Source organism: Enhydra lutris, unplaced genomic scaffold, assembly GCF_002288905.1.
Source record: "Enhydra lutris kenyoni isolate GAN:26980312 unplaced genomic scaffold, ASM228890v2 scaffoldscaffold5, whole genome shotgun sequence".
NCBI lineage: Eukaryota > Metazoa > Chordata > Mammalia > Carnivora > Mustelidae > Enhydra > Enhydra lutris.
This window is the reverse complement of record NW_019154089.1, coordinates 17334988-17348555: the sequence shown is the minus strand read 5'-3', so window position 1 is coordinate 17348555 and position 13568 is coordinate 17334988. Positions and strand designations below refer to the sequence as shown.

General features: G+C 49.8%; 1 protein-coding gene across 1 annotated transcript in view; it reads right to left on the bottom strand.

The window, feature by feature from the left end:
• The window catches only part of LOC111141214 (serine/threonine kinase 10), a 118712-nt gene that overhangs the window by 48729 nt on the left and 56415 nt on the right, over positions 1-13568 (bottom strand). Inside the window, exon 4 of the mRNA XM_022493625.1 lies at positions 12609-12758. Within this exon, the coding sequence (XP_022349333.1) occupies positions 12609-12758 (150 nt within the window). The remainder of the gene's footprint in view (positions 1-12608; positions 12759-13568) is intronic.

Sequence of the window (13568 nt, the reverse complement as noted above, 5' to 3'; positions counted from 1 at the left end):
TAAGTTTCATCTTGATTAAAAAATAAATTCAGGGGGTGCCGGGTGGCTCGGATGGTTAAGCATCTGCCTTTGGCTCAGGTCATGATCTCCAATGTCCTGGAATCACACCCCACATGGGGTTACCTGCTCAGCAGGGAGTTTGCTTCTCCCTCTCTTTCTGCCCCCCCTACCACACTCATGCATATGCTCCTTGTAATGAACAAATTTTTTAAAAAAATAATATTAAAATAAATCAGTACACAAAGTCAGGAGAAGGGCAGGGCACCTGGGTGGGCTCAGTGGGTTGAGCATCTGACTCTTGGTTTCGGCTCCGGTCATCATCTCAGGGTCGTGAGACTGAGCCCACGTCGTGTTCCATGCTCAGCACAGAGTCTGCTTGGGATTCTCTCTCTCTCCCTTCCCCTGCTAGGGTACTCTCTCTAAAATGAATAAAATCGGGTGCCTGGGTGGCTCAGTGGGTTAAATCCTCTGCCTTCGGCTCAGATCATGATCCCAGGGTCCTGGGATCAAGGCCCTCATCGGGCTTTCTGCTCCGCAGGGAGCCTGCTTCCTCCTCTCTCTCTGCCTGCCTCTCTACTTGAGATCTCTGTCTGTCAAATAAATAAAAATAAAAATCTTTTTTTAAAAAAATGAATAAAATCTTTAAATAAATAAATAAATAAGAATTCAGAAGGAAGCAATGCCTCGAGTAGACTAGTGGTGCTTAATGCAAAAAGTTGCCGAGCCGCATACTTACCAGGCCCCCAGGAAGCCTCCATCTAGCTCTAGAAAGGAGCTGGCCCGATGCACGGTCCTAGGACACCTGCTGTTCTGGAGAGCTTGAATCAGACCAACCGGTTTAAACCAGGAATGCTAAGAGGGGGGCCCCCCGAATACCAGAGAACCGGTTCAAGTCTTGGCTCTTCTATTTCACTGGTTCATTCACCTGTTCACTGGGGTGCCTTCCAGAGCCAGACATTAGCCAAGAGCGAACCAAGTGCACCAAGGCCTTGCCCTTGGGCAGCTCAAAGTTTAGTGGTGCGAGCAGACAGCCATCAAACACCAGTTAATCTCTATTCCTAACTGTGTAAGAGGGGAGCACAGGGATAGGAGAGTCCACAGTCAGGAAGGTGAGACAGTGCAGGGAGGGAGGGAGTGCTTGGAGGAAACACAGCTGAGGGCTTCCACGCTGTTCCTTCATTCAACATGTATTAATTGAACATCTATTATGTGCCAGGCACAATTCTAGGCACAGAGCTGAACCCAAATCTCCACCCTCATGTGGCTTTTACTCTAGCAATGAAAACAGGCCCTCAACACATCCCCATGTGATTCATGGTGGGGGCAGGGGCAGATGGGTGGCTTTTTTAGACAGGAAGGCAGGATCTGGGGAAAGATATTTCCAGACAGGGATAACAATCTGGTGGAAGGGCCTGGAGGGGCAGGGCAACGTGACTAGAGGGAGGGGAGGCAGAAGCAGTTAAGTTGGAGACAGGCAGGGGTCAGGACAATTAGCAAACCTCCAACCCTCAGTATCCCTGTGTGTGACACATGGGTGGTGATACTAGCAGTTACTTTGCAGGGTCACCATGAGGATTAAAGGACACTCAGAAAGCACTCGGCCCCAAGCCCTGCTCCTGGTAAATGCTCTGGCCATGGGGCAGGTGAGCTGGGAGAATTTTAGGCTGGGGCATAGCTACGGCTCCTGGGAACCATCAGGAAAACTGGTCTCTAAGCCCAGTCCCAGCTAACTAGATAATAGCAGGTGACAGGCTTGGGAGGACCATCTGGCCCAGGGAAGGGACCAACAGCTGCTATAGAGGGAGGTACAAAACCAGGAAACCCAGACGAGAAACTGGCTCTGTGGCTGACTATCTGGGAGGCCAGGACGAATCACCACCCCTCTGGGCTCCTGGAGAATGGCGGTGCCTGGCTCACCTCCTTCCTACAGGGCCTGGGGCCCACCTTCCCTGCAAACACCAGTAAGGGCTGGCCCCGTCATCCCAGGAAATCTGGAAACAACAGTGACTGCTTCTCAGACCCAGCATGAGGCTCCCAGGAGGGAGGCAGGAGCTGCCACTCCCCCATCAGGGTCTCCAATCCCTGCCTGAGAAGAAAGAGGAAAAGCAGAAACCACCAACTTTCACAATGACACACAGTTGGTCCCCCAGGCCCCTCCCAGCCAGCCTTTGGGATAGCTGCTACTTCCCCCTTCTGCCACACAAGATCGGGCCCAACCAGGCAGCCCCTCCCTGCAGCAACGGACCTCAGGCTCAGGGAATGCAGTTTGGACTTGGACAATTCAAAGCCGGTTTCCCCCAGGCAGTCTGTTCTAATAAAAATACTCCTCCTTCTCCCATTTTACAACAAGAATTAGAAACAACGGGGCGCCTGGGTGGCTCAGTGGGTTAAAGCCTCTGCCTTCGGCTCAGGTCATGATCTCAGGGTCCTGGGATCGAGCCCCGCATCAGGCTCTCTGCTCCGCGGGGAGCCTGCTTCCTTCTCTCTCTGCCTGCCTCTCTGCCTACTTGTGATTTCTCTCTGTCAAATAAATAAAATCTTAAAAAAAAAAAAAAAAAAAAAATTAGAAACAAGGGCAGCAGGTGGGTGGGGAGTGTTTCGTAAATTATCACGTCCCTAAGGAAAGAGTCCATTTCTGCCTTGTCCAGAGCTGCTCCATCCGCACCACATGGGGCCCACAGAACACTGTTCCCAAATGAACGACCAAATACATGAACTGCCAGACTTTTGCTAGACCACTTTTTTTTTTAAATCATTTTTTAAAATTTATTTTCAGCATGACAGTATTCATTGTTTTTGCACCACACCCAGTGCCCAGGCAATCCGTGCCCTCTCTAATACCCACCACCTGGTTCCCCCAACCTCCCACCCCCCCACCACCTTTTAAGTCTAGAAGAACAGAACGCTGGCTTTTAAGAAATACGTTTGACAGCAATTCTCTTTATAGAAATAGATCCTCCAAACCAGATGATAACATACATGGAAACTTACAAAAGCATTATTGGAAAGAGTCAAAAAATTGGAAGCTGCCAAGTTGTTGCTAGAGCTTGGCTGGCAAATGGTTAAATGATGGCACAGTCCAGCCATGAGCCATCAGGCAGCCCTTAAAAAGAATGAGGTTGCATGCATGTGTACTAATGTGGGATGCTGTCCCTAGCATGTTGCCCAGAACATGCTGTTGACTGATCGATGCATATGATAGAAGGTAGCGTGTGATTCCAGTTGTCTTTTAAAAGAATGACATATGCACACCGTGCGTGCAGACACACCTGCACACACAGAACAGGGGTTGGGAGGTTACACGTCAAACTTAATAGTCACCAACTCCCCAGAAGGCGGATTTTGGTGAGCACACCAAGGGGGTCTTACATTTTTTTACCTTTAGACACTTTTATTCTTTAAAATATTTTTGACACGGACGCCTGGGTGGCTCTGTCGCTGAGCCTCTGCCTTTGGCTCGGGTCATGATCCTAGGATCCTGGGGTCCTGGGAGCAAGCCCCGTGTCGGGCTCGCTGCTCTTCAAAGAGCCTGCTTCTCCCTCTCTCACTCCTCCTGCTTGTGTTCCCTCTCTCGCAGTCTCTGTCAGACAACTAAATAAAATCTTTAAAAATATATATTTTTGATAAAGAGTACCTACTGCCTTTCTGGTTTAAAAAGATGAAATGCTTATAGCAAAAGTTCTTCAGGTTTGTGGGTTTTTGTTCTTGCTTTTTGAGTAAAACCCAGTGGGAGCCAGGATGTGGTGAGAGCACCTCGCACTTGCCAGGGTGTGAGCTGCACACACTGGATGGAAGGCACACTGGCCGCCGCTGAGAGACAAAACCATTTCAGGGTTTCCTGAAATGCGGCACACACCCAGCCGACAGTTCAAACACTGCTGTTTACTGAGAAGTGAGCAGGCAGTACAGTGCTGCGCAGACGTCCGCCCATCACTTCGATCCTCCCCTGCATATCATTTTGTATATTATCAGCATGTATACCCCTATGCATGTCGTTTACAGCTGTGACCCTTTGGGGCAGGGAAGATCATTACTCCACCCCCCCTTTTTTTAATAAAACATTTTTTTTAATAAACATATAATGTATTTTTATCCCCAGGGGTACAAGTTTGTGAATCGCCAGGTTTACACACTGCACAGCACTCACCATAGCACATACCCTCCCCAATGTCCATAACCCCACCCCCCTCTCCCAGCCCCCCTCCCCCCACCCTTTTTTTTAAGGTACATTTTTGTGTTTTGTTTTGTTTTGTTTTTTTTCGGACACAGAGAGAGAGAGAAACAGAGAGCGAGAGAGCACAAGCAGCAGGCAGAAGGAGAGGGAGAAGCAACCCACCCACCCAGATGGGGACTCAATCCCAGGACTTCGGGATCATGACCTGAGCAGAAGGCAGATGCTTAACCGACCGAGCCACCCAGGTGCCCTATTATTCCTCTTTGACAGATGAGAAGACTGAGGTTTAGAGACGTTAAGGAACTTGTGAACTGTCACCCAGCTCTAAGGACAGACAGGACGTTGAGTCTGTGCTCTTTACCACTGCCTGGTCCTTTGTACACAGAAAAAAAACACCGCAAGGGGGGCCTACAGGGTGTATTCTGGCAACATCGGGAGTGACTTCTGTTTCCTTCGTTGTGGGTCTTATTGCAAATTGTCTGTACCACTGTATCTATCTATATACTCACTTATATATAGTTTCTTCCTGTTATCAAGGCAATGCTGCTTATAAAAAATTCAAACATTTACAGATGAGAAAGTCTCCATAATCCTGGTAGAGATAAACATTTATGAGTTTGCTGCATATAGCTCCAGATTTATATAAATAAAAAGCGTATGTGTAAATAAAAATACTTTTTAAAAATGAAATCAGATTAAACCTGCTATTTTTCAGCTGTGTTTTGTCCCTTCACGTGTATATATATACATTTTTGTAAAAGATTACACATTTTCTACAATTTAATTTTCAATAGCTAAAGAAGATTCCATTGTACCATAACTTATTAATTAATCCTCTACTGGAGTAAATTGGATCATTTCTCATTTCTTACTGTTACAAATATTGCTGCACTAAATATCACTGCACATATCTTCCTATACATGTGTAAATACCATATATTACTTTCATAATTAAAAATTACATACACAATATAAGAACAATTATATATTACACACATACACAAGGCTGTGAATTTAGAATGTATGCAGATATGTAACAAAATCTCTCAACTGTCCCCTTAACTGGAGACCACCAAAAGAATCCAAGAGGAGCATTTTCCCAGATAATGTCAGGCTAGTTAAAGGCAAACCACTGTCCAATAAGAGTTCTGTACCCCCCTGCCCTCCTGGACCCTCCACCCCAGGCCAGTGAGTCTGTAGGCCAACATGGGTTACAGAAACACTGGAATTCTAAGTCTGAGAACCTTCTATATGGTCCCCAACCAGGGGTGGTACCTATGTTCCAGGATGTGTTTGAAAGGGAATTGGGGGGGGTGGCGCACCTGGGTGACTCAGTTAAGAGTCTGCCTTGGGCTCAGGCCATGCTTCAGGGTCCCAGGATCAAGCCCCACATCAGACTCCCAGCTCAGCAGGGTGTCTGCTTCTCCCTCTCCCTCTATCCCTACCCCCTGCTCACACACATGCTCTCGCACGCTCTCTCTCTCTCGCTCAAATAAATAAATAAAATTAAAAAAAAAAAAAGGAAAAGGAATGGAGGCAGTCTGGTCGACACAATGAAGAGGAGTGCTTCTGCCATTTAGTGGGAAAGAGCCACCGACACTGCGCCTCCCAAGGCAAAACACAGTCTCATCTAAAATGCCAACAGTGGCCCTGTGGACCAACACAAGCCAGGGTCCTTACAGGACCCACCGGGAAGTGAAGCCTAGAGAGGGTGTGGGGCCTGCTGACACGGAGGAGGGGATGGGAGAAGGCAAAGGCTCCGCCCCCCAGCCCTGGAAGCCCATGGGCCCTCTTCCTCTGGATTACCACGCCAGCTCATTAAGAGGGAGGATCCACCAGGGCTCCCAAGTGACTTCTCTTAATTATCAGAACGGTCCGCCTTCCCAGGAGTGCCATGGAAACGGTCCCTGGCAGGGAAGCGAGAAGATTCGGAAACCAACTGCTTCCTGTCTCTGAGCCTCAGTCTCCTCACTTACTAAAGACATCGCATCTCTAGCCAAATAGGAGACTGACCCAACTGCTCGACTTCTCCATTTCTGTGTTCATTTTCTCTTGTTGTTTAAACACACGTCACCACTACAGAGGCCCCTGTCTTCCCACTCATCCCTCAGCCCCTCAGCCCCTCAGCCCCCCAGCCCTCCTGCTTCACTCTCTCCCCTCTCCTACAGAACCCTGTCTTTTTCTGGTATTTTCTCCCTCAATCTGTCACACATTCAGAACTCTGTTCTTGCTTCCAACAGGCCACGCCAGTCTAGGTGGATAACAACTTGTTTTTCAGGCCAGTACAAATCTTCTCACCCTCTAAAGAACCATCTACCCACCCCAACCACGCTGTTCCACGGTGAGAAAGAGGGAGCAGCTGGGCAATCCTTCCATCTTGCTACCTGACCCCGCCTTCCTTCTCAGGGAGCGCCACAAACTGGGCCGATCAGAGAAGCCCTCCTTACTGGATCTCATTGATTGGTCCAGAGATCTGCACCCACGCTAGGCTAAGCCAATCAGAGTACTACACTGGGATTACGGACTCCAAGACCTGAAACGGTGAGGTTCAGTTGGTCCTGCAGAAGGTGATCCTGAGAAAACTTAAAACTAGCCCCTGCCAGAAGCTTTGTGAAGTGGGCTGGTCTGAGAGCCTAACCAACATGCACGGAAGGGCAGACCAGAGAGTCTTCTGTGTTCCAGGGTCCAGCTGCCCTGGATGCCCAGCTGTATCGCTTCACCATCACAGTTCCGTGTATCATACACGCACATTTTCTTGTCTGCCTTAAATCACAGAATACCGGTTCTTATCATTGGCACCAAGAGTCTAAAATAGGGTAATGGTTAAGCACGTGGTCTCTGAAGCCAGATGCGCTGGTCTGAAGCCCAGATGTGCCTCTTACTGGCTGTATGATTTGGGTTTAAGTTAACCTCTTTAAAAAAAAAAAAAAGCCAGATATCTCACCTCTGTAAAATGTTACGAGTGGTCTTTGAGAACTAAATGAATTTCTACATTATCAAACACTGGCTCAGTTCGTGGCAGCCAGAGTGAAAGAACCAGGACACCAGGCCGCTGGCAACAACACACAGGAATTCTGGGGTGGAATTCTGGGGTGGGGGTCAAAGTGGAGGTGAGAGGCAGGTAACTGGTCACTGCCAGGCCCACTTGCCAGGCCTCCTGTGCACCAAGGGGACTTTGGGAATTAGGAACCCTCTAGTAAATAAAACGAAAAGTAATGGCAATGCTGGAAGCTGCTACTGATCTAAGCACCTTCTATATGCCAGGCTCTGTGCAGGGCTTTGTGATTTTTCGGCCAGTCCAGACTTCTACTTGGAACTTGGAAGACCCCTAAAGTAAAATTCACCTCCCATTTTCAGAGACGCACCGCTGGGGAGAGGAACACAGGTTCTCTGGAGAACAGGGAACATTCTCTCTCGTGGCAGCTTCTCTGAGACATTCCTAGGCCCAACATCGCCCACCTCTCCCATGTGCTGGACACCCACAGATGCTTTGCATACGCTCTCTAACTTGTCACACCAACTCTGTGAGACAGGAACGATTACCACACCGCTGAGTTTGAAAAGTCGAGGCTCCAAAGGCTTAAGTGACTGCCCAAGGTCCTCTAATGGGAAATGGCAGATTCAGGACCAGAGCACAGGTCTTCAGACTTCAAAGTCCACCCCCCAACTTCATATCACAACAGTCCCAGGGCAGCAGACCCTCTTCCCTGCTCTCCACACCAGTGCATTCCTACCAGTCATCAAGAACTGCTTCACGTCCACTCAGAGCTAGAACTTGTGCTTTACTTGGCAACTATCAAATGAATCTCAGGGAAGTCTGATACCCATGCCAGTCCTTTGTACACTCTCCCTAGTGGTCACAGTAGCCCTGTGAGGCGGAACTGCTGTTACACCCATTGCACAGATGAAGAAACTGAGGCTTGGATAGTTAAATATGTTTCTCCAGCTCAAAGTGGCAGAGCCAGGATTTGAACCAGGCTTGTGTGTGTCTAGAACCCACGCTTTGCTCAGCTCACCCTGCTGCTTCTTCATTCTATTTCCACTCCAGTGAGCAGCACAGCTATTGTCTCCAACGAGGTGACCCCCCCCTTACTTGGGAGAAAGATCTGCTAAGCAATTCTCTTCTGTATCCCTGAGTTTATATAAAGACATGGGGCAGGGGTCTCAGGGGCCCAAGACAGTCCCAAGACGCTAGGAAACTGCCACCCTTTACCACAGGCCTCCTCCACTGCTTGGTCAGGCTGCAGATCCCAGGCCCAAGGGGGAAGGGGGATTTTCCAAAACAGAACAACAGGCCTCAGCAGGCCTGCACCCCACCTCTCCCAGAGCTCAGCAGAATCGTGTAAATACACTCAACTCTCCCTGAACTTTTTTCCTTTCTGATTGGCTTCCTGGTTTTCTCAACTGCATATGCCAAGTCATTTGGAAACCCAATGCACCCATCTGCTTCCATCCCACCCACTGTTAAGCTCTGAGTGAGATTCTGGAGGCTGCTCAGCATGTCAGCGCCCTCCAGATTTAGGGGGTGTATAAGGGGGGGCATGGCAATGGGAAATGAGCACCCCCAGGGATATCTCAGCCCGAGGCTGCTGGGCCCCTCCCTCCATCCCTGTCCCTGCCAGGGCTTCCCTGAGCTGATTGGCTGCTCCTGACGGGTGTTTGCTGTGTTCTGCCTCCTCCAAGTGGTAAGTTCTTGAAGGCTGAGCTGAAGGTTTCCTTCGAATCCTGCAGATTCGAAGGGACTCTCTTCTCTGCCCCCCATATACTCCCTGAGCCTCAAGGCAAGGCACTCCCCAACCGGGCCCCTCCCCGGCCACCCACACTCTACCCCTGAAGAAGCCTGTCCGTGGGGGCTGTGGAGTCAGGAAGACCCAAGTCCCAACCCTGCTACTGCTTCTCAGTGGCCTCTTCTGGGCTGGTAGAGTCCCTACCCTCCCCACAACCCTGCCCAATACCCCTGGAGTGCCAATTGAATGAGGTGCCTAGAAAGTGCCTCCTCTAATGGCTGGCATCTAGTGGGGGCTCCACAAACCCAATAAACATGCATTATTTGTATTATCAGTCCCCCAAAATACCCTGTTTCTCATCTCCATGCCCCTGCCCACCAGGCTTCCTCTTCCTGGACTCCCCTGTCCAATCTGGTTTACCTGGCAAATACTTATCCACCTTTCATAACTCAGCTCAAACTATCCTCCCCTCAAAGTCTCTTCCAAACCCAAACCTCCAGGCCCAGGTTCTTGGAAGAACAGATCAGCCCTCTCCCTACACTCCCTACCCCAGCACCATCTCCCTCCCCAACCCTCCCCAGCCCTGATGCTCCCATCTACCTCCCCACTACCTGAGAACTCTGCAGGAGCAGAAGGACTAGGGTCTCATTCCCCTCCCCACCCAGCACAGGACTTGGCACACAGCAGACACTAAAGGAAACAATAGTAAATTACAGCTGGGCTTTACACATGTACTTTCTTGTAACTGGCCTCCTGATCCTGTGACAGACATTCTATCATCACTCTCATTTTACAGATAAGAAAATGGAAAAACAGCATGGTTAAGTGACTTTTCCAAGGTCACAGACCTAGAGGCAGACTTGGGATTTGAACTCTGGACTCTCTGACTACAGAGTGCCTGCTCTTAACCATTCCCGGAGAAAGAATGAACAAGGAGGAAGAACAGCCACATGGATGTGAGCTGAAACCCAGAAGGCACAGACCCTCCATGTATCAGGGTTTCCACAGAACAGAGTGCAACCCTCTCGTGCCCGAAATGAGAAACTTCTTCATACTGCTGGTTTCAAGACAGAACCAACCATACCCTTTGGACAACAGAGCATTTCTAACAAGCTCCCAGCTGATGCTGATGCTGCTCTTTGGATAGTGGGGGGGTGAAAGCAGTGGTTATCAAAGTGTGCCCCCATTTTCAGCTGCAAGTAGGAGCTTATTAGAATGCAAGTTCTGGGGTGCCTGGGTAGCTCACTTGATTAGGCATCCAACTCCTGATGTTGGCTCAGGTCATGATCTCAGGGTCCTGGGGTCGAGCCCTGCACCAGCCTCCTTGAGATTCTTCCTTTCCTCTCCCTCTGCCCAGCCCCTGGTCCCAGCTCATAAGGAAGGAAGGAAAGAAATGTTGAAAAAAAAAATGCAAGTTCTGGGGTGCCTGGGGGGCTCAGTCAGTGCAGCATCCAACTCTTGGCTTCAGCTCAGGTCATGATCTCATGGGTGGTGGGATGGAGCCCTATGCCCGGCTCCACCCCCAGCAGGGAGTCTGCTTGAAGTTTCTCTCCCTCTGCCTCTCCCCCAACATGTTTTTTTTCTCTCTCAAATAGATAAATAAATCTTAAAAGAAGAGGAGAGGGGAGGAAAGGAAGGCAAGTTCTTGGGCCCCACCCCAGACAGAAACCCTGGGTTGTAGCCAGCAATCTGAGTGTCAGAGCCTCCAAAGCACTAAAATGTACTAAATCCGAGAACCTACCAGCCTTGCGTACGTTTTGTACGGCCCAGCCCTTCCCTAACCCATCCATCCGCTCCAAGTACACATGGAAGTGAGTGCACTGATGTGAGCCTTACCTGAGAAGCCAGTGGCCCTGGGATCAGCCCTGGCTCTGTCCTTGCTTAGCTCTGTGACCCAAGGCAGGTCCCCACCCTATCTGAGCCTCAGAGCCCTCCAAGCAAGGGTGTTGGGAGCTGCCCTCTTGCAGGGGAAGATGTCCTTGATTGTACTGTACCATTCTGTGCCAACCCTCACGCCCATCCCTGTAGTCCTTCCTCACACAGACTCAACACTGGTGCAGTCTGTCATAATTCTTGACGGAATTCAAATGTTCCTCAAAGCCACAAAGGTTCCACTAGAGGAACGACAACAGTGACACTCCGATGTTGGAAGGACAGGGTTGAGGGGCGGGGGCGTGCAGATGAATGAATACTTTAGCTATCAGGAAGGAATTACTAGAAAATAGAGTGGAATGCAGTCCAACTGGTAAACAAGAGCGTATCCTCTTCTCTGCCATTAATACCACTGCCAACACCTCTCTGTACATCCTCCCACTGGCAGAGACGCAGACCTTATCTGGGATGACCAGCAGTGCCAACAACCAGATAATGAGATTGGAGGTACTTCCTGGTTTTCCCCTCTAAGCCTTCCTGTACTATGTAAATTTTATTTAATAAACCTTCGTTATTTTTTCATCACACAATAAAAATCATTATTTAAGAAAAAGCATGCAAAGCACATTATTTATCAATGCAAGAGGAAACATGAAAAGAGTTAAAAGTGTCATCCCTGGAAATGGACGGGGAAAGGTGGTGGTGGGAGCAAGGAAGCATGTGTGTGTTATTTTGGTGTAAAAAAAAAAAAAAAAAAAAAAAAAAAAAAAAAAAGTATAGGGGCGCCTGGGTGGCTCAGTGGGTTAAGCGTCTGCCTTCGGCTCGGGTCATGGTCTCAGGGTCCTGGGATCGAGCCCCGCGTCGGGCTTCCCACTTGGCAGCACGTCGGCTTCTTCCTCCCTCTCCCTCCGTGACCTCTATCGTTCTCTCTCTCTCTCAAGTAAATAAATAAAAATTAAAAAAAAAATTTTTTTTAAAGTATGAGAAACACAAAACTTCCGACACCTGCTACAACAGGGATGAACCCTGAAGAGAGGACACTGAGTGAAATACACCAGACACCAAAGCACAAATGACTGCACTTATATGAGGTCCCCAGAGCGGTCAAAATCTGACAAAGAAAGCAGAATGGAGGCTGCCAGGGGCTGGGGCTCGGGTGGGGCTGAGCGTTTAATGGGGACAGTGTTTCAGTTTAGGATGATGGAAAGTTTCTGGAGACAGATGCTGGTGATGGTTGCCCAACAGCGTGAATGTACTTAATGCCCCTGACCTGTGTACTTCAAAGCTAAGACAATACATTTTATATGTATTTTAAAAAGCTCATGTCTGATGTACTATTTTCTATTTGTGAATGGAGGCGGACTCATCCCTCTGTCCATCACGCTCACTCAAATTCTCTTGATCATTAGCAGGACCAAAAGGGTCAGACCAGCACCTCCCACAGTGCAAGCCAGCCTCGCAAGCCAGCCTCACCAACGGGATCCCTGTGTGGCAAGGGGCTGTCCTGTGCACTGCAGGACGTCAAGTATCACTTGCCCCTACGCAGCAGATGCCAGGAGTCTCCCCTGGCCCTAGCTGTAACAAACAAAGATGGCTCTAGACACTGTCAAACATCCCTGGGGGACAAAATTGCCCTCAGTTGAGAACCAGTGGGTTAGACTGAGCAAATGGGACCAGTCTGTGCTCTGTGGCCCAGGGCAGGTAAGACAGCCTGGGCCACCATGGGAGTGAGGATCTCAGACACACTCCCTCCCGCCCGCAGAGGCCGGGCTAATGGCCCCCCAGCAGGCACCGTGGGGTCTGCCTTCCCATCCTCACCCACAGACAGCCCTTACCCAGCCTGATGTCTCCCTCGAGGGTCATCAGCACATTGCCAGCTTTCAGGTCCCGGTGGATGATCTTCTTGCCATGCAGAAAGTTGAGGGCTTCTAGCATCTGGCGGCAAACCACCTGAATCTGGGGCTCCGTGAGGCCTCTGTCTAGCTCTGGAAAGAGAGGAAAACCACTGTCAACTCAGCACACACTCACTGCAGGCAGGGTGAATGTCAGGCTCGTGCCAGGTCCAAGAAATACAAAAGCAACAAGCATCACGGAGCACTGGCCACGTACCAAGTTCACTTCCAAGCACTTCCCATGTTACCTATTTTGTCCTCATTGTCACCCTATGGAGCAGGCATGGTCATTACCTTGGTTGACAGATGAAGAAGCCAAGGTTCAGAGAGATCAACACACTTGCTCAAGGTCACATAGGTAGAAATTCACAGATCTCAGATTCAAGCCAGCCAGCCTGCTTCAGAGCTCAGGTTCATCAACGAAACCCTTCTAAGAGGTAAGATCCCTTCTGCAACCAGGCAGTGAGGGGAAACTCAATCCGTGTCAGGCTCCACGCTTGGCGCAGGGACACTGATAGGGGCACAGGAACGGTGAGCCAAGCTCGGAACAGAGTGGGATTTGGAGGGGGGCTGGGGACGGGCAGGCTGGGCAGCAAGCCCTTCTGCCTGGGAATGAGGGGGCTCCCCAGAAGTAAGGGCATTCAAGCTGTGTCTTGTAGGAAGAACCCGTGTTTGAGAGGCAGAAAGGCGGGGCTAGGGCATTCCAAGTCATTCCAGGGCATTCCAGGTCAAGGAAGCAGCAGAAGCAAAGCCCTGGAGGCTGACACGGGCTGATGTTGAAGAAATGTGTGCTGGCTGCTGGTGGAACTGGGAGGTGAAGGGCTGGTGGGAAGGCTGTCGTCAAGAGCCTCTGCGTGCTGGTCGGAGAGACACACGCACAGCAGCACATCCCAGTGTCCACTT